This window comes from Chelonia mydas, chromosome 1 (genome assembly GCF_015237465.2).
Source record: "Chelonia mydas isolate rCheMyd1 chromosome 1, rCheMyd1.pri.v2, whole genome shotgun sequence".
NCBI classification, from domain to species: domain Eukaryota; kingdom Metazoa; phylum Chordata; order Testudines; family Cheloniidae; genus Chelonia; species Chelonia mydas.
Genome location: NC_057849.1, coordinates 347,793,585 through 347,813,255, shown reverse-complemented (window position 1 = coordinate 347,813,255; position 19,671 = coordinate 347,793,585). Strand labels below are relative to the sequence as shown.

Below are 19,671 nucleotides of genomic sequence, written 5' to 3'. Positions count from 1 at the left end.
GAATGGTAACACACAAAAGCCAGTGGGAGAACACGTCAATCTCCCTGGACATTCTGTAACAGATTTGAAAGTAGCTGTACTTGAACAAAAAAAACTTCAGAAACAGACTTCAAAGAGAAACAGCAGAACTAAAATTCATTTTCAAATTTAACACCATTAATTTGAGCTTGAATAAGGATTGGGAGTAGCTGGCTCATTACAAAAGCAGCTTTGCCTCTCCTGGAATTGACACCTCCTCATCTATTATTGGGAGTGGACTACATCCACCCTGACCGAATTGGCCCTGTCAACACTGGTTCTCCACTTGTGAGGTAACTGCCTTCTCTTCATGTGCCAGTATAATAATGCCTGCAACTGTAATTTTCACTCCATGCATCTGAAGAAGTGGGGTTTTACCCACAAAAGCTTATGCCCAAATAAATCTGTTAGTCTTTAAAGTGCCACCAGACTCCTGGTTGTCCAATCTATGCTCATCCTGGAGGCATTTGAGCCATTCACATGGCTACCCCCTCGGCTTTGGATAGGATAAGAGACCTTACAATCCAACTGTAATCCTGCCGTTGCTTTTACTGGTTCACTATCACCATACGAAAGAAGAAGAATCCCACCTAGTGTGTTGTTGTTCTGCCCAGGCAGGCCTGCTCTGGTTCACAGCCTTTGTTCACACTGCTAGTTATGCCTAGGGCTCCAGCAAGGCCTACACGGGCTACTGCAAGCCCTGCTCTTTCCCTCTGCAGGCTACAATTTACACACCCCACCTTATCACATGCAAGTGCCCAGTCCCTTATCTTCTGCACACGCACAATGTACACCCATTCGCTGCTTCTCTGGAAGCAGCGCACCCCCATTTACTGGCATCGCTTCAGTTCAACACAAGGCACCTAGACGTGTCTACAGTAAAACCGGTTTCAGTTTATTTAACAGAGCTCAAGTTACAGATTCAAATAAAAGAAAGGAAACATGAGGTTACAGGTAAAAGAAAAACATAAAACGTAATCTAGAGCCTGGACTTGTTAACAAGTCCCTTTCCTGTCTAAGAAGGCATTTGTCATCCAGTGGTCAGGGTGTCCAGCGCTTCTCCAGTCCAGAGCACAGGGACCCACTTTTCAGGAGACATTCCCGTGACAGAGTGCCCTCTGTAATGGATAACATCTTGTGCCCTTTCTTCTTCTCTTATACACCCCCAGACTTGGTCTCTCCTCATTATCTGCAGCTCAGCCCTGAGGGTCCCCGTGGCACTCTCTCTCCTTGGGGTTCTTTTGTCTTTGTCAATGCTGTGGCCTGGATCCTGTCCAGACTGTAAACACAGGTCTGAGCTGGGTCGGAAAGCATCGATTGGCCTCACTCTTGAGTTTGCCAAGACCCATCCCACCACAGATGATGTGCTTCTGCCCCAGTAGTTGTGGAACACAATATTTGACATTTTACATCTCAGAATATTTCCTGTACAAACATCCTGCAAGACCCATGACAATCAGCTAGCTTAGCTCAGCAGTGACCACACACGACCCCCCCTCCCTTCGGCAAAGCACTGAGAAGCTGGTAAAGCCACAGGGGTAACATGTGAGTCTGGGCACGCCAGCATCATATGCTCGTACTTGGCCATTCTCTGCAGGATGCCAGCAGCTACCTCCTCCCCCTGGGTATCCCAAGCAGCCGCCCTAGGCCACTGCTCATCTCACAGCTCTCACTCCCCAGGTGGGAGCACTGCCAAGAGGGCTCAGGACTAGGGCTTTTCGGCATGAGCTCTGGGTTGGGAACCCTGGCTCCTTGGCCTGCCGGTGCACACAGCCCTGGTCACACCTACCCACAGACTGCAAACACCAGCTGAGCCTGGAGGGCAGCCACTCCATGGCCTCATTTCTCCTTATGTCACCCTTTAAACACGAACAAGTCTTCTCCCAGAGCCATGGCTGGCTGCATCCATGCAGGTGAAGCGACCTGCCCGGAGCTCTGCACAGCTCCTCTCCTGACTGCAGTCACCCGTCAGTCCACTATCCACGTGCTCAGGGCCAAGCACCCTGTCTGCTGCTGGCCCTGATCCTGGCCTCGCACCCCACCCTCCACCTCTGCGCCAGTATTGATATGGCCTTGGCCCTCACTGCTGTGCCAGGACACAGGGACTACAGCCAGCCTTCCCAGAGCTGGGCACAGGGACTACAGCCAGCCTTCCCAGAGCTGGGCACGCTCCGCGCCCTGGCCTTCCCGCTCCAGCAGGCTGGTACCGCCGGGGCCCCTGCTGGCTGCACTGGGGTGCTAGGTTCTGAGGGCATGCCCTTTGCTTTGTTCCAGGGCCCAGTGGACTCCGGAAGGCTCAGTGCGTCCCTGGGGAGAGCTGAGGTTTGTGTCAAATGGCCGAAGACTTGCAGTGCAGAGATAAAATACCTCCCCCACAGGAGTGCCCCTTCCCCTTCTAGCAGCTCACCCCACGCCCCCATGCAGCCAGCACGTAGGGACTTCAGTGTCAGCTCTGGGGGGCGGGAGTCCGGGGGCAGCTCCACCGGCCAGGGAAGCAGCCTAACGCAGCGCGCCCGGCTGCAGGCAGGTTTGGGGAGAGCAGCAGGGAGGCCGGCGCGGGGACTTTAGAGAGAGGTAGCAGAGGGACTGGCACAGCAGCAGGAGGCTCTCGAAGAGCAGGGGGGTCCCAAGCAGGGGCAAGGGGAGAGTTAGAGGGTGCAATGCAGCAGGGAGGTTAGGGGCAGTGGCAACAGGAAGGCTTGGGGGTGCAGTGGGGGGCGCAGCAGGGCTGGAGGGCAGGGTCGGTGCCCTTCCCTATCTGACTTTCCCCAAACTCCATGTGCTGGTCAAAGAGCACCTTGTGCTGCTCGATCTCCTTCAGCACCCGCAGCACCTCCGGCCCCACGGCACCGCCCTCCAGCAGGTTATAGTTCTCTGCAGGGTCAGCCTCCAGGTCAAAGAGTAGCGGGGGCTCATGGGGCGTCAGGGGCGCTAGCCCATGGCAGTCCGGGTCAGGGGTCGTCCCGCTGTGTAAGGAACCTGGGAGACAAATGCAAACAGCTGAAGCCACCTTCCCTCAGCCTGGGTCCCCAAGGCTGGACTGGAACCACAACCAGAGCCCTGACAAGGATGCAGGGCCCCCATTCCGCCCCCAAGCAGGTCGCTACCTTGTGTGAAGAAATGGGCCTTGTGCTTCCCGTATCTGATGGCGAAGACGCCAAGCAGGTTGCTGGGGCTGGACGGGTAATAGATCATCATCTGCCGCGGACTCTGTGTGAGCAACCAGAGGCAGAGTCATATGGGGCCGTGGCCGAGCCATGTATGGGGAGGGAGGGGCAGTGGCTAAGCCATGGCCGGGCCAGTGGCCGTGGACAGAGAAGGAGACAGGACAGGACAGGTGCCAGTGGCCATAGACAGGGAAGGAGATGGGATGTGGTGGCACTGAGCCATGGAGGGGACAGGCCAGGTGCCAGGCCAGTGGCCACACAGGGAAGGAGGGGGACAGGCCAGGTGCAAGGGAAGGAGACAGGCCAGGCCAGGCGCCGGGCCAGTGGCCATGGACAGGGAAGGAGGGGGACAGGCCAGGTGCAAGGCCAGTGCCATGCAGGAGGAAGGAGACGGGATGGGGTCTCAGAGCCCGGGCTCTCGCCCAAGCCGAATGTCTACACTGCAGTGCTAGAGCTCCGCAGCCCAAGCCCCAGGAGCCCGTGCCAGCTGACCAGGGCTCAGACTCGGTGCTGCATTGGTTATTGCAGTGAAGACGGCCCCTGAGTCAACCCCCCCCTCCCCGGACCCACCCCCTCCCCAGCAGACAGTGTGCGGAGCAGCCACTGGCAAGGGCAGCCTGTCAGACACTGGGGCCCCCCCGATCAACCCCCCTCCTCGCAGCGTAACCGTGGCAGCACTGGCTCAGGGCACTCACCTTCCCCCCTCCAAAGAGCACCGGGCTCAGGTCGTAGCCGTCCAGCGGGACACTGGGGAGAGGCACCCCGGCCAGGGCAGCCAGGGTTGGCAGGACGTCCAGGGTGCTGGCCATCTCGTGGGTCACGCCTGGCACCAGGCCACGGGCACGAGGAGAAAAGTTCGGGTGGCGTCAGGCCCCAGCAATAACCCCCATCGTCCCTTGAGCACGCTGGCACCCTCCTCCCCACCGCCCACGCGCTCCCCCAACTCCCAGAGCCCCTCACTCTCCCAGGAAGGCCCCCAACCTCCCGGGACAGGGGGATTCACCCTGGGGCCTGGAGCAGAGGGGCTGAGAGGGCCTGGGGCGACAGCCTCCTCTGCCCAGAATTTGGGGTGCCAGGCCTACAGACACCTCCCAGCCACAGGTACACGTTGTCCCCCCCACACGTTCCCCTCCACAGGGGTGAGGCCTTTGGATCCTCTGCCCCTCCAGCTCCGCACACTCCCTGGTTATCTCCCCCGCACGCCAAGCAAGAGTATGGGGAGGGTCGATCTAACTGGGCCCTGCACAGCCCCCCAGAGCTTTAGTTTCAGCCTGTCCATCGCAGTCTCCTCCCAGGCCGTGCGGAGACTGAGGGGCCTCCAGGCAAAGGTGGGCCCAGGTCCTGCTGTCCAGGCACCAGCACTGCCAGGCACCGCAGAGCGGCTGTGAGCAATGCCAGGCTTACCCGGAGAGATCCGGCCCGGCCAATAAGCCACCGCGGGCTGCCGCATCCCGCCCTCGTACGTCGTTCCCTTTCCGCACTTCAGGAGGCCCGAGCTGCCCCCACGGGCCATTCGCATGGTCTCGGGGCTGCGGGGAAGGGGAGAGCACCCATCAGCGAGCACACAGGTTAACACGGCCCTGCCACGGACGGTGCTGGCCTGGACCCGGCTGGAGGCCACGCTGCCCCTTCCCAGCCAGCTCCCTGTGGGCACCACAGCCCCACTGGGTGTCCGTAGGGAAGGGCACAGCCGGGCTGGTGGTGGCCCACAGGCGGCTCTGGCCGAGGATCGAGGCAGGCCAGGCCAGCGGTTGTCCAGAGGGAGCCTGGAGGGATGTTCACGTTCCAGCACCGGGCTGGGGATGTCCCTCGCCTGGGAAGTGGGGGTGTGGGCAGGGCCTTCCCCGCCCTACTGCCCCCCCCTGCACAGCCCCGAGAGAGCGCAGGGAGCCATGGGGGTGGGGCAGGGGGGAGCACGCTGAGCAGCCTTACAACTTGAAATCAGATCAACTCCATAACTTACAGGTCATTCCAAATGTCCCCCACCCTGAAGGTCCCTGTCACCCCCTGCCCCAAGCACCCCGTATCCCTGGGCCCCATCCCCACCTGCCCCCAACCCCCGCAACACCCCCTGAAACCTCAGCCCTCAAGCACCCCAAATCCCCCTGCCCCATCCGCTCCAAACACCCCCTGAAACCTCCTTGCTCCATCCCCACCTACCCGCAACCTCCCCAGCACTTCTCAAATCCCCCTGCCTAATCCCCAACCCCCCAGCACCTCTATATCCCTGAGAGTCCCGCTCCCACCCCTGACCCTACGCTCAGCCCCACAGCCTCCCATCCCTGGGCAGACGTTGCGGGGCGGGGGCGACTCCCCAGCTCGCTCACACTCACCCATTGTCCGCGGTGAAGAAGACCAGCGTGTTCCTCTCCAGGCCGTACTCCTGCAGTGCCTGGAGCAGGAGCCCCACTGAGCCGTCCAACTCCATGAGGGCATCCCCAAAGGGACCTCGCAGCGACTGGCCCACGTACTCCTGGCTCCCAAACTGGGGGTAGTGGGTGTGCTGGGCAAAGGAGCAGACAGTGAGAGGGGATCCCTGCAGCAGACTGCAGAGCTAGGACCAGCTACCTCTCCCAGCAGAGCTGGGGGCTGCCAGGCCGGGGAGGAAGCTGTGGGGGCTTTTCCCTTCCTCCGGGGATCAAGCGGGAGCCATTCATCGTGCTGCAGGAGGGGTGGTACAGGTGCCCCCTTGCCCTGCCCCCCAGTATCTCTAGGCCTACCCACCACCGCCACAAGCCGTGCCCAGCCATCCCCACCACCCCTACCCCACTTACTCCCTCCCCGACACATCCAGGTGCCTGCACCTACCCTCCTGTGATGAAGCGGGACCGTTCTTAACGTTTCCTCTGAATAGTGTGGGGGTGCCTCAGTTTCCCCTATACAGTTCTTAAGTATCTAGGGGGTGGGATACGGGTGTATGATCCTTGCAGAGCCCTAGAGGGCAGGTGTGGGCAGGGGTCTGGACACAGAGAATGGCCGACACCCTGTTTCCTGGCAACTGACGGCCTGGGCCCTTCCCCCCTGCAAGGTGAGAGCTAAAGGGTTGGAGAACAAAGGAATCAGGTGACCTCCTGGCCCGGGAAAGGGACAAAGCCCAGAGGAGGAGGGGCTGGAGGGAGTTTCAGTTTGGGGCTGGCTGGGAAATGGAGTGAAGTGCAGACGTGGTTGTCTGGCTCACTGCCCCCCAAATGGACCCAGCTGAGGGGTCCTGTTCTCTGCACCTACAAGCTCTGTTTTAGACCATGTCCCTGTCGTCTAATAAACCTTCTGTTTTACTGGCTGGCTGAGAGTCACGTCTGACTGCGGAGTTGGGGGGCAGGACCCTCTGGCTTCCCCAGGACCCCGCCTGGGCGGACTCGCTGTGGGAAGTGCAAGGAGGGGCAGAGGAGGCTGAATGCTCTGAGATCAGACCCAGGAAGGTGGAGCCGTGTGAGCTGTGTGTCCTGCAGACACTCTGCTCCCAGAGAGGAGACTTCCCCAGAGTCCTGACTGGCTTCATGGGGAGCAGTTCCAGAGCATCGCCCAGGGACTCTGTGACTCCACCATCTTGGCCAACCCCCAGGTGCCCATGCCCACCCCCAGGCTGCCAGCCCCGGCACCTACATGGGACGCGTAGTAGAGCAAGAAGGGGCGGCCCCGGCGGGCACAGTCGGCAATGAAGTCTCGAGAGAACTTGTTGTAGTGCGACACCAACTGGGGGAAGGCGAGCGGCTGCTGCAGGATGCTCTGGTTTAGGAACAGCGGGACGGGCACCACGCCCTGGTCGCACGTCCCAAAGCACTTCGTGTCTGGGGGGAAGCAGGTGAGATTCTGGCAGGGGCCCTGGAGCGAGAGGAGAGAACGCTCTGCATCCCCGCCTGGCAGGCAGCAGGTACCAGCCCCCCGCATGAGCTCCCCCCGAGACGTAGGCACATACCCAGTGCCCCAAGGACGAGGCTCCACTCCCACCCAATGACCAGTTCGCACCCCCAAATCACTCTGGAGACTGGCACTCCTCACGTCTCCCCCAGAGACCAGGACCCATTCCCTACAGCACCCCACAAACCAACCCTTCCCCAGGGGCCTGGACCCCATCCCACCCCCCTACAGCAACCCCTCCCCCACAGCACCCCACAACCCAACCCTTCCCCAGGGGCCTGGACCCCATCCCACCCCCCTACAGCAACCCCTCCCCCACAGCACCCCACAACCCAACCCTTCCCCAGGAGCATGGACCCCATCCCACCCCCCTACAGCAACCCCTCCCCCACAGCACCCCAAACCCAACCCTTCCCCAGGAGCGTGGACCCCATCCCACCCCCCTACAGCAACCCCTCCCCCACAGCACCCCAAACCCAACCCTTCCCCAGGAGCGTGGACCCCATCCCACCCCCCTACAGCAACCCCTCCCCCACAGCACCCACAACCCAACCCTTCCCCAAGGGCCCGGACCCCATCCCACCCCCCTACAGCAACCCCTCCCCCACAGCACCCACAACCCAACCCTTCCCCAAGGGCCCGGACCCCATCCCACCCCCCTACAGCAACCCCTTCCCCACAGCACCCCACAACCCAACCCTTCCCTAGGAGCGTGGACCCCATCCCACCCCCCTACAGGAACCCCTCCCCCACAGCACCCCACAACCCAACCCTTCCCTAGGAGCATGGACCCCATCCCAACCTACAGCAACCTGGATTCCCCCCTTCCCCACAGCACCCCAAACCCAACCCTCCCCCAGGGGCCCAGGACTAGATCCCCCCAGCCCAGGCTGGCACGACCCCCCCCCCACACACACACACCTCACAGGGACAAGGCCCCATTATTCCCTTTGTGCAGCACACCAGGGACTGACCAGGCATAACCCCCCCCGCCAGGAAATGTGAACACTTCTGGGTTATTGGCATACACTGACTTCACCAGGAAAGGGGGAGCCCAGACTGCCCCGCCCGGCCCCATATCCACCTACTCCCCAGACACTGACCCAGCCATCCCTCCCAACTCCACTCACCCAGTCCATGCCCACCTCCAGCCACTGACCCACCCTGCCCCCCATTCACCCAGTCTGTGCCCCCCAAAGACACAGATCCAGCCTGCCTCACCCATCCCCCAAGACACTGACCCAACCATCCCTCCCAACCCCCATCCACCCAGTCCCTATTCACCCAGCGCCTGCACCCCCAGACACAGACACAGCCTGCCGCACCCAGCGCCCCAGCCACCCAGCCCAGCCCCCACTCCAGAGAGATCCAGACCCTGCAAGCCCCAGCCTCCTGCCAGCCCAGCCACGCCCCCAGCGCCCCATTCAGCTCCCCCTCTCACCACCCGGCCCAGCCTGGATCCCCTCCCAGCCACCGCCAGCCTTCTGATCCAGCTCCCTCAAGCACCATCCCAAATCAGCCCTCGGACCCCCAGGGCACCTCCCCCAGGCACTGTACCAATACCTTCCTGGCCCCCCAACATGCTCCCAGCCCTGCAAGGGGGCCAGGACACCCCCCAGCCCTGTGCCCCAGGATGCCAGAAGCTCACCTGGTCGTGGGAGTAGGGCACCCCCAGGAAGTGGTCAAAGCCCTGGTGGATGGGCAGGAAGGAGCCATTGGCCCCCAGTCCCAGGTGCCATTTGCCGACCATGGCTGTGGCATAGCCCCGAGCCTTCAGCACTTCCGCGATGGTGACCTCGGACAGTGGGAGGCCTCCCCGGGAGCCGGGGTAGAACACCCCGGGGTAAACCCCGGAGCGTGTCTGGTACCGACCCGTCAGCAGGGCCGCCCTGGGAATGAGAGGAGCCGAGAAAAGCTGGAGCAACCGGAGGAGTCCTGTGCCTGTGCCCGTGCCCATGCCCATGCCCATACAAGCTGCCGATCCCCCAGCTCAGCCCAGCACAGTCCCTTGGGTTGACAAGCCTCCAGCCCAGCCCTGAGCCATGGGGCTGCCAAGCCCCTGGCCCAGCCCAGGAGAAAGAAGCCTAGTTGAGCCCCTGGAGGGAGGTGTTTTGTTCAGTGGTACCAACACCCCACGGCAAGGGAAGGCTGGTGCTCAGTGGGCTGACACCCCTCTCTCCCCATCCCCTGCTGAGTTCACATCCCTCCGACACAGACCCCCTTTCCCAGCTCCCTTTCTGTTCATTAACCCCCAGCCCCCGGTTGGGGCATCAGCAGAGCCTGGCGGAGCCCAGGGTCCCCGGACGCCTTCCCTGATGAGCACTCGGCTCTCAAACGCTGGCCCTAGGCCCCGGCTAGTCTGCTAGGGGCTCCAGCTCCAGCTGGTCCTGGCCTCTGCCAGATCCAGGTGCCCGGCCTCGGCCACTCTGGGGCCCGTCTCCTCCTCTCAGCTTTCGAGCACACATCTGCATCCACTGCTCCTCCTCTGCTCTGCAGACCATTGGTCCTGGCCACCCTCAATCTCACCCTCAATCTCAATCAACGATAATTCACATGGAGCGTTCTTGGGCCTTGCTCCATACCATCCCTCATCTCCTCGTTTGTCGGCCATGGCTCAGACGCCAAGTCTGGCTGGTCTGTCAACCGTCATCCTGGCCACTGCAGCCGTTGGGAACTCGACTCTCCAAAGACCTAGCAGCACGATGTCGGGAGAAGTAGCGCTCCCTGACCGGCCCACAACCTCACCAACATTGTCCAAGTTACCTAGCTGTCTCCCTTCCTTCCTAGGAAGTGCACAGGTCTCAGCCCTATAAAACAACAGGCCTCAGAGTGCGTTCGTACGGCTAAGCTGAGCCTTTCCCAGCAGCTCTTTGGAACGGAAAATGCTCTGCAGAGATGGAGACGTCCCCATGACTTGGTTTCCTCCTCCTCCAAGTGTTATAGGAAGTACAGTTCCTAGGTACAGTACATAACCTGCCTGACTTGTTCTCTGACCTGCTAGGTAAGAGCTAGCCAAGAGCTCCTTGTCTTCTTCCAGCCAGACATTTGGTTTTACCATCACTGATCTAAAAGTCTTTTTCTTGCCACTTCTGTCACGTCTCCAGTCCCCTTTGTGCCACTTCACCTGTCCTCGTGCGACAGCCAGGCCATCCGCAGGGCCAAAGAGTCAGTGCAGACCACTGACTCACCCACCTGTTCCGGAATCGTACCACATTTCCCATGGCCATGTTAGAGTCCCAGGGATCACGTCTCTCCCTGCCTTAGCCCAGCACTGATGTCACAGGGATGGTATTGAACCCGCTGCTGAATGACAAATACACAATTGGACCATCCTTATCAGAGATTACAAACAGCTGCGCTGCAGCCCACAGGCCATCCCAGGATACGCTACTATGTGCTGCCTTCTCCTACACAGGACTAGTCCCACCTTAAAATACCTCACTCCTCCCTGCACTGCCTTTCAAGCTCCAGCCCGGCTTCCTGCAGCCTGCTCCGTCGCCCTCACCCTGCCTTTCCAAATGCTGCCAGCTCCACTGTCATGCCCCACACACTGCGAAGGCCCCATCTCTCCCTCTGCACCAACACTGCAAACTCCCCACTGGCTCCACGCTGCCGTGCCCCATCTCTCCCTCTGCACCAACACTGCAAACTCCCCACTGGCTCCACGCTGCCGTGCCCCACACGCTGCGCACGCCCCATCTCTCCCTCTGCACCAGCACCGCTAACTCCCTGCTGGCTCCCCGCTGCCGTGCCCTGTCTCTCCCTCTGCACCAGCACTGCACACTCCCCATTGTCTTCACTGTGCAATGCCCCACATGCTGCGCACACCCCATCTCTCCCTCTTCACCAGTGCCACAAACTCCCCACTAGCTCCACGCTGCCGTGCCCCAGATGCTGCTCACGCCCCATCTCTCCCTCTGTACCAGGGCTGGAAACTCACACAAATCTATCAGTTTTGGCCCCTCTCTAGGTCATCTCGCCATGGCTCAGAAGGTTCCAGCCTTCACACAATGCTGGGGAAGCAAAACCCCTAAACAGCGTTGTGACGTTCGGTACCTCGTGGGAACACCCTACACCCCCATGTTCATCCTTATAAAATGATTGTGTGGTATCCAGTGCAAAGTTTGTCATGTCGGGTTTCTTGGGAAGGCTCATGATGCACTGAGCATGGTTGCTATAGTGATGTTATAGTAATTGTTGTTGCTGTAATGTTACAGGTTATAATTCCCTGTATATAGTTATGAGGCTGAAAATGTGCCCTCATGGCTTAAAATAAGCCCACGCAAAAACTCTCTAAGAGCAGAGGGGCAGTTCACACCTCCTCAAGGCACCTATGGGACAAACCCAGCCCAGTCTCACAGGAAAAAAGGACACTGGCCTAGGCAGCAGCAAAGGATCTGTTGGACTCTCAAGTGAGTCACCCCCCTTCCCTTGGTCAGCCAGTGACTACGATGAGATAATGCTCACCTGACTCTGAAGGGAGTGGGGGGCAAAGCCAAGAGGGAAGAAAGAACACGATAAAAGGGAGAGACATTTTGCCAGGCTCTCTCTCTCTTCCACCTCCATCTACAGCCATCACCACCACCAAGCGACCGAAGCGCTGATCAAAGGGAAGAGCCTGGCTAAAGGGCAACCAGCCAGCCTGTGGTGAGAAGCATCTAAGTTTGAAAGGGCACTGAAGGTGTTAAAATCAGCTTAGAATGCATTTTGCTTTTATTTCATTTGACCAAATCTGATTTCTTATGCTTTGACTTACAATCACTTAAAATCTCTCTTTGTAGTTAATAACTCTGTTTCTTTATTCTACCTGAAGCAGTGCATTTGGTTTGAAGTGTGTCAGAGGCTCCCCAAGCCTGGTACATATCAATTTCTTTCTTAAACTGATGAACTCATATAAGCTTGCAGCGTCCAGTGGGCATAACTGGACACTACAAGATGGAGGTTCCTGGGATTGTGTCTGGGACCAGAGATATTGGCTAGTGTCATTCAGTTGCACAATCCAAGGAGTGACTGACATGCCAGAGGCCGTGCGTGAACAGCCCAGGAGTAGGGGTTCTCACAGCAGAGCACGGTAAGGCTGGCTCCCAGAGTCAAGGATTGGAGTAACCTAGCAGATCATCGGTCCAGATAGCACCAGAGGGGAATGTCACAAGTGTCTTCTCCCCTCTCTGTCCAGCAGCCTAGGGGAAAGTGCCCTAAAAACACCAAGCCCACACCCCACAAGCTCTAGTTTCTACTCTTCCCCAGACGGCTGTGAACATTTCTGTCCCTTTGTGCAAGCCAAGGTGCTGTACCCTGGGGTAACTCATTCCTCCCCTTGGCACATCAGCCGACACCAGCAGATTTCCCAGCACTTTACAAAGGAACCGGGAGCTCCATGTGAGACAGGGAAGCTGAATCACAGAGCGAGGAAGGGACTTGCCTGAGATCACCCAGAGCCAGGAATGGAACCCAGGTCTCCTGCACCCTGGTAAGACCACCCTTCACAAGGTCCCTTCAGGCTGAGCTGGGGCTAGACTCCCCATCTCTCACGCAGCAGTCACAAGGCTCAGCCACGTGGCCACACTGTCTGTCAAGAGCAAATTAGGTGCGAATGTAACATACGCTAGGACCCTGCGGCTCAGTCACCCACTACAGAGAGTGATTTGTGACACTGCTACTTCGCTGGGGGGGCTGGCTCACTCCCTGGAGCTCCAGAGGCCCCAGGTTTCCCAGCCAGAGCTCGCAGGTTCATTCCCCGCCTCCCGCCCCATGCCCCAATAACCCAAATGGGGCGTCATTCCCCTGGCCTGTGCTGCTTGTAACCACTCGATCCTGCTCTGCTCCTGGAATGGACACAAATAATCCCGAGACCCGACGCTCTGCTGCGGTGTGCCATTCTTGTGTAACCCGCTGGCAGTGTGTGTTATGTCTCCTGCAGGGGCTGATCCATACTGAGGGTAAGAGCCTGGTGTCCCACCTCACAAGTGGAAGAGGTCGGCACTGTAAATCGGAAGACCGTGGACACAGGCCTGACAAAAATACATACCTTGGTATGCAAGTTAGTGCCAGCACCCTAGGTGAGTATACACTGCTGAACTGTGTCCTAAGAAGGGAATCTGGGTCTTGCCCTAATACTTGTTTTACTCATGTGGTTAATGGGAGCTACCCCTTTAAGAACAGTGTGAGGCAAACAGTGTTTGAGACAGAGACATTGTATGCACAAAAAAGAAAAGGAGGACTTGTGGCACCTTAGAGACTAACCAATTTATTTGAGCATAAGCTTTCGTGAGCTACAGCTCGCATCCGATGAAGTGAGCTGTAGCTCACGAAAGCTCATGCTCAAATAAATTGGTTAGTCTCTAAGGTGCCACAAGTCCTCCTTTTCTTTTTGCGAATACAGACTAACACGGCTGCTACTCTGAAACCTGTCTGCATGCAGAAAGAGAACACTGCCTGGACAAGCTTCAGATTGTAACACTTTTCCTTCCCCAAAAACAGCCTCATTCCCCCAGGTGCAACACTAGCAGCGCTGGGGCCTGGCTGCCTTGGGCTTTGCTCACCAGCTGCAGGGACTCCCAGCTGGAGCGCACCAGCCTGAATCCAGCCCAGGAGAAATTTACAGCTGTTCCCGCCTACGGGGTGTGGGTGGAAATGAGCTGGAGTTCTGTTTCCCACGTCTCTCTCTCTCACACACCCCCGTTCTTTGCAATGAACTGTGAACTCTTGAGGCAGGGACCGTATGCGTCTGTACGACGTCTGGCATAAGGGGGCCCCAATCTCAGCCAGGTCCTCAAGTGAGAACTCCTGCGGCGAGGGCCAAAGCCGCCGCACCCTACAGCTCCACCTGTCAGACACACAGTGGGGGAGGAGGTCAGACGATTTAACCTTGTAAACAATTTCACAGTCTCAAGGCTGGCTGCACGGCTGTTCGCGCACACGGTTGCTGCCGTCGGGGCGGATGTGCAGCTGCCGGCTCCCCCGATCCGGGCTCTGTCACCCACAGACGTTATCATCAGGCCGTTTACCCCGCTCCTGCAGGCCAGCAGGGGGGACATCAGACCGCCCCTGGGCCCCCATTCAATTCCCTGCTGTTTCTCAGGGCTCTGCCTTCGGAGACCGCCAGCCAGTTTACGGCTCTGCCCGGGAGGAGCTGCAGCCCGGGAGCGGGACGAGGCGGGCACCTACCGGGGAGCGGGGCTGCAGCCCGGGAGCGGGACGAGGCGGGCACCTACCGGGGAGCGGGGCTGCAGCCCGGGAGCGGGACGAGGCGGGCACCTACCGGGGAGCGGGGCTGCAGCCCGGGAGCGGGACGAGGCGGGCACCTACCGGGGAGCGGGGCTGCAGCCCGGGAGCGGGACGAGGCGGGCACCTACCGGGGAGCGGGGCTGCAGCCCGGGAGCGGGACGAGGCGGGCACCTACCGGGGAGCGGGGCTGCAGCCCGGGAGCGGGACGAGGCGGGCACCTACCGGGGAGCGGGGCTGCAGCCCGGGAGCGGGACGAGGCGGGCACCTACCGGGGAGCGGGGCTGCAGCCCGGGAGCGGGACGAGGCGGGCACCTACCGGGGAGCGGGGCTGCAGCCCGGGAGCGGGACGAGGCGGGCACCTACCGGGGAGCGGGGCTGCAGCCCGGGAGCGGGACGAGGCGGGCACCTACCGGGGAGCGGGGCTGCAGCCCGGGAGCGGGACGAGGCGGGGCACCTACCGGGGAGCGGGGCTGCAGCCCGGGAGCGGGACGAGGCGGGCACCTACCGGGGAGCGGGGCTGCAGCCCGGGAGCGGGACGAGGCGGGCACCTACCGGGGAGCGGGGCTGCAGCCCGGGAGCGGGACGAGGCGGGCACCTACCGGGGAGCGGGGCTGCAGCCCGGGAGCGGGACGAGGCGGGCACCTACCGGGGAGCGGGGCTGCAGCCCGGGAGCGGGACGAGGCGGGCACCTACCGGGGAGCGGGGCTGCAGCCCGGGAGCGGGACGAGGCGGGCACCTACCGGGGAGCGGGGCTGCAGCCCGGGAGCGGGACGAGGCGGGCACCTACCGGGGAGCGGGGCTGCAGCCCGGGAGCGGGACGAGGCGGGCACCTACCGGGGAGCGGGGCTGCAGCCCGGGAGCGGGACGAGGCGGGCACCTACCGGGGAGCGGGGCTGCAGCCCGGGAGCGGGACGAGGCGGGCACCTACCGGGGAGCGGGGCTGCAGCCCGGGAGCGGGACGAGGCGGGCACCTACCGGGGAGCGGGGCTGCAGCCCGGGAGCGGGACGAGGCGGGCACCTACCGGGGAGCGGGGCTGCAGCCCGGGAGCGGGACGAGGCGGGCACCTACCGGGGAGCGGGGCTGCAGCCCGGGAGCGGGACGAGGCGGGCACCTACCGGGGAGCGGGGCTGCAGCCCGGGAGCGGGACGAGGCGGGCACCTACCGGGGAGCGGGGCTGCAGCCCGGGAGCGGGACGAGGCGGGCACCTACCGGGGAGCGGGGCTGCAGCCCGGGAGCGGGACGAGGCGGGCACCTACCGGGGAGCGGGGCTGCAGCCCGGGAGCGGGACGAGGCGGGCACCTACCGGGGAGCGGGGCTGCAGCCCGGGAGCGGGACGAGGCGGGCACCTACCGGGGAGCGGGGCTGCAGCCCGGGAGCGGGACGAGGCGGGCACCTACCGGGGAGCGGGGCTGCAGCCCGGGAGCGGGACGAGGCGGGCACCTACCGGGGAGCGGGGCTGCAGCCCGGGAGCGGGACGAGGCGGGCACCTACCGGGGAGCGGGGCTGCAGCCCGGGAGCGGGACGAGGCGGGCACCTACCGGGGAGCGGGGCTGCAGCCCGGGAGCGGGACGAGGCGGGCACCTACCGGGGAGCGGGGCTGCAGCCCGGGAGCGGGACGAGGCGGGCACCTACCGGGGAGCGGGGCTGCAGCCCGGGAGCGGGACGAGGCGGGCACCTACCGGGGAGCGGGGCTGCAGCCCGGGAGCGGGACGAGGCGGGCACCTACCGGGGAGCGGGGCTGCAGCCCGGGAGCGGGACGAGGCGGGCACCTACCGGGGAGCGGGGCTGCAGCCCGGGAGCGGGACGAGGCGGGCACCTACCGGGGAGCGGGGCTGCAGCCCGGGAGCGGGACGAGGCGGGCACCTACCGGGGAGCGGGGCTGCAGCCCGGGAGCGGGACGAGGCGGGCACCTACCGGGGAGCGGGGCTGCAGCCCGGGAGCGGGACGAGGCGGGCACCTACCGGGGAGCGGGGCTGCAGCCCGGGAGCGGGACGAGGCGGGCACCTACCGGGGAGCGGGGCTGCAGCCCGGGAGCGGGACGAGGCGGGCACCTACCGGGGAGCGGGGCTGCAGCCCGGGAGCGGGACGAGGCGGGCACCTACCGGGGAGCGGGGCTGCAGCCCGGGAGCGGGACGAGGCGGGCACCTACCGGGGAGCGGGGCTGCAGCCCGGGAGCGGGACGAGGCGGGCACCTACCGGGGAGCGGGGCTGCAGCCCGGGAGCGGGACGAGGCCGGGCACCTACCGGGGAGCGGGGCTGCAGCCCGGGAGCGGGACGAGGCGGGCACCTACCGGGGAGCGGGGCTGCAGCCCGGGAGCGGGACGAGGCGGGCACCTACCGGGGAGCGGGGCTGCAGCCCGGGAGCGGGACGAGGCGGGCACCTACCGGGGAGCGGGGCTGCAGCCCGGGAGCGGGACGAGGCGGGCACCTACCGGGGAGCGGGGCTGCAGCCCGGGAGCGGGACGAGGCGGGCACCTACCGGGGAGCGGGGCTGCAGCCCGGGAGCGGGACGAGGCGGGCACCTACCGGGAGGGGGCTGCAGCCCGGGAGCGGGACGAGGCGGGCACCTACCGGGGAGCGGGGCTGCAGCCCGGGAGCGGGACGAGGCGGGCACCTACCGGGGAGCGGGGCTGCAGCCCGGGAGCGGGACGAGGCGGGCACCTACCGGGGAGCGGGGCTGCAGCCCGGGAGCGGGACGAGGCGGGCACCTACCGGGGAGCGGGGCTGCAGCCCGGGAGCGGGACGAGGCGGGCACCTACCGGGGAGCGGGGCTGCAGCCCGGGAGCGGGACGAGGCGGGCACCTACCGGGGAGCGGGGCTGCAGCCCGGGAGCGGGACGAGGCGGGCACCTACCGGGGAGCGGGGCGGCCGCCCGGGAGCGGGACGAGGCGGGCACCTACCGGGGAGCGGGGCTGCAGCCCGGGAGCGGGACGAGGCGGGCACCTACCGGGGAGCGGGGCTGCAGCCCGGGAGCGGGACGAGGCGGGCACCTACCGGGGAGCGGGGCTGCAGCCCGGGAGCGGGACGAGGCGGGCACCTACCGGGGAGCGGGGCTGCAGCCCGGGAGCGGGACGAGGCGGGCACCTACCGGGGAGCGGGGCTGCAGCCCGGGAGCGGGACGAGGCGGGCACCTACCGGGGAGCGGGGCTGCAGGCCCGGGAGCGGGACGAGGCGGGCACCTACCGGGGAGCGGGGCTGCAGCCCGGGAGCGGGACGAGGCGGGCACCTACCGGGGAGCGGGGCTGCAGCCCGGGAGCGGGACGAGGCGGGCACCTACCGGGGAGCGGGGCTGCAGCCCGGGAGCGGGACGAGGCGGGCACCTACCGGGGAGCGGGGCTGCAGCCCGGGAGCGGGACGAGGCGGGCACCTACCGGGGAGCGGGGCTGCAGCCCGGGAGCGGGACGAGGCGGGCACCTACCGGGGAGCGGGGCTGCAGCCCGGGAGCGGGACGAGGCGGGCACCTACCGGGGAGCGGGGCTGCAGCCCGGGAGCGGGACGAGGCGGGCACCTACCGGGGAGCGGGGCTGCAGCCCGGGAGCGGGACGAGGCGGGCACCTACCGGGAGGGGGCTGCAGCCCGGGAGCGGGACGAGGCGGGCACCTACCGGGAGGGGCTGCAGCCCGGGAGCGGGACGAGGCGGGCACCTACCGGGAGGGGGCTGCAGCCCGGGAGCGGGACGAGGCGGGCACCTACCGGGAGGGGGCTGCAGCCCGGGAGCGGGACGAGGCGGGACCTACCGGGAGGGGGCTGCAGCCCGGGAGCGGGACGAGGCGGGCACCTACCGGGGAGCGGGGCTGCAGCCCGGGAGCGGGACGAGGCGGGCACCTACCGGGGAGCGGGGCTGCAGCCCGGGAGCGGGACGAGGCGGGCACCTACCGGGGAGCGGGGCTGCAGGCCCGGGAGCGGGACGAGGCGGGCACCTACCGGGGAGCGGGGCTGCAGCCCGGGAGCGGGACGAGGCGGGCACCTACCGGGAGGGGGCTGCAGCCCGGGAGCGGGACGAGGCCGGCACCTACCGGGGAGCGGGGCTGCAGCCCGGGAGCGGGACGAGGCCGGCACCTACCGGGGAGCGGGGCTGCAGCCCGGGAGCGGGACGAGGCCGGCACCTACCGGGGAGCGGGGCTGCAGCCCGGGAGCGGGACGAGGCCGGCACCTACCGGGAGGGGGCTGCAGCCGGGGAGCGGGACGAGGCGGGCACCTACCGGGAGGGGGCTGCAGCCGGGGAGCGGGACGAGGCGGGCACCTACCGGGAGGGGGCTGCAGCCCGGGAGCGGGACGAGGCGGGCACCTACCGGGAGGGGGCTGCAGCCCGGGAGCGGGACGAGGCGGGCACCTACCGGGAGGGGGCTGCAGCCCGGGAGCGGGACGAGGCGGGCACCTACCGGGAGGGGGCTGCAGCCCGGGAGCGGGACGAGGCGGGCACCTACCGGGAGGGGGCTGCAGCCCGGGAGCGGGACGAGGCGGGCACCTACCGGGAGGGGGCTGCAGCCGGGGAGCGGGACGAGGCCGGCACCTACCGGGAGGGGGCTGCAGCCCGGGAGCGGGACGAGGCCGGCACCTACCGGGAGGGGGCTGCAGCCGGGGAGCGGGACGAGGCCGGCACCTGCCGGGAGGGGGCTGCAGCCCGGGAGCGGGACGAGGCGGGCACCTACCGGGAGGGGGCTGCAGCCCGGGAGCGGGACGAGGCCGGCACCTACCGGGGAGCGGGGCTGCAGCCCGGGAGCGGGACGAGGCCGGCACCTACCGGGAGGGGGCTGCAGCCGGGGAGCGGGACGAGGCGGGCACCTACCGGGAGGGGGCTGCAGCCCGGGAGCGGGACGAGGCCGGCACCTGCCGGGAGGGGGCTGCAGCCCGGGAGCGGGACGAGGCCGGCACCTGCCGGGAGGGGGCTGCAGCCGGGGAGCGGGACGAGGCGGGACCTACCGGGAGGGGCTGCAGATCGGGCAGCTGGCATAGAAGTCGGTGAATCTCAGGCCGCCGGCTGCCATCTTGTCCAGGCTGGGCGTGGCGGAGGCGGGGTGCCCATAGCTTCCCAAGTCTCCAAACCCCAGGTCATCCGCCAAGACTAGCAGGATGTTGGGAGGGCTGGTGGCTGCAGGGAGCAGGGCCAGCAGGCCCAGGGCACAGAGGAACCAGACACCCGCCCCCCTCATGTCCCCAGAGCCCCGAGCGCGGGCAGGGCTCTGTCCCAGCCGGCCCCGCTCTGCTCGCCCAGCTCGCGAGCCTCCTGGGGCAGCCGCTCTGCCCGCGCGCCGGCGGCTGTCACGTGGGGGGGTCACGTGTTCCCGAGACGGGCTCCCTTAAAGCGGCCGCGCGCGGGGCAGGCGAGATCCTGGGGCGGGGTCGGGGGCGGAGCCTGGGCGGGGGCGGGGCTGCGGGGGCGGAGCATGGGCGGGGGGT

The 19,671-nt window shown here is 64.9% G+C and overlaps 1 protein-coding gene across 2 annotated transcripts; it reads right to left on the bottom strand.

Moving 5' to 3' along the window:
* Positions 1-892: 892 nt before the first annotated feature.
* ARSA (arylsulfatase A) lies at positions 893-19,639 on the bottom strand. Of its 2 annotated transcripts, XM_037889511.2 has the most exons (9): positions 19,195-19,550; positions 13,911-14,057; positions 8,692-8,932; positions 6,789-7,007; positions 5,519-5,688; positions 4,590-4,714; positions 3,881-4,008; positions 3,126-3,228; positions 893-2,997 (listed from the first exon to the last, which is right to left on the bottom strand). In XM_037889511.2, exons 1-9 carry the CDS (start codon positions 19,422-19,424, stop codon positions 2,693-2,695), a joined length of 1,668 nt encoding a protein of 555 aa, XP_037745439.1. In that variant the 5' UTR covers positions 19,425-19,550; the 3' UTR covers positions 893-2,692. The 2 variants fall into 2 exon arrangements, with proteins under 2 accessions (XP_037745439.1, XP_037745440.1); XM_037889512.2 differs by lacking the exon at positions 13,911-14,057 and having other exon boundaries at positions 19,195-19,639.
* Between the last annotated feature and the right edge of the window lie 32 nt (positions 19,640-19,671).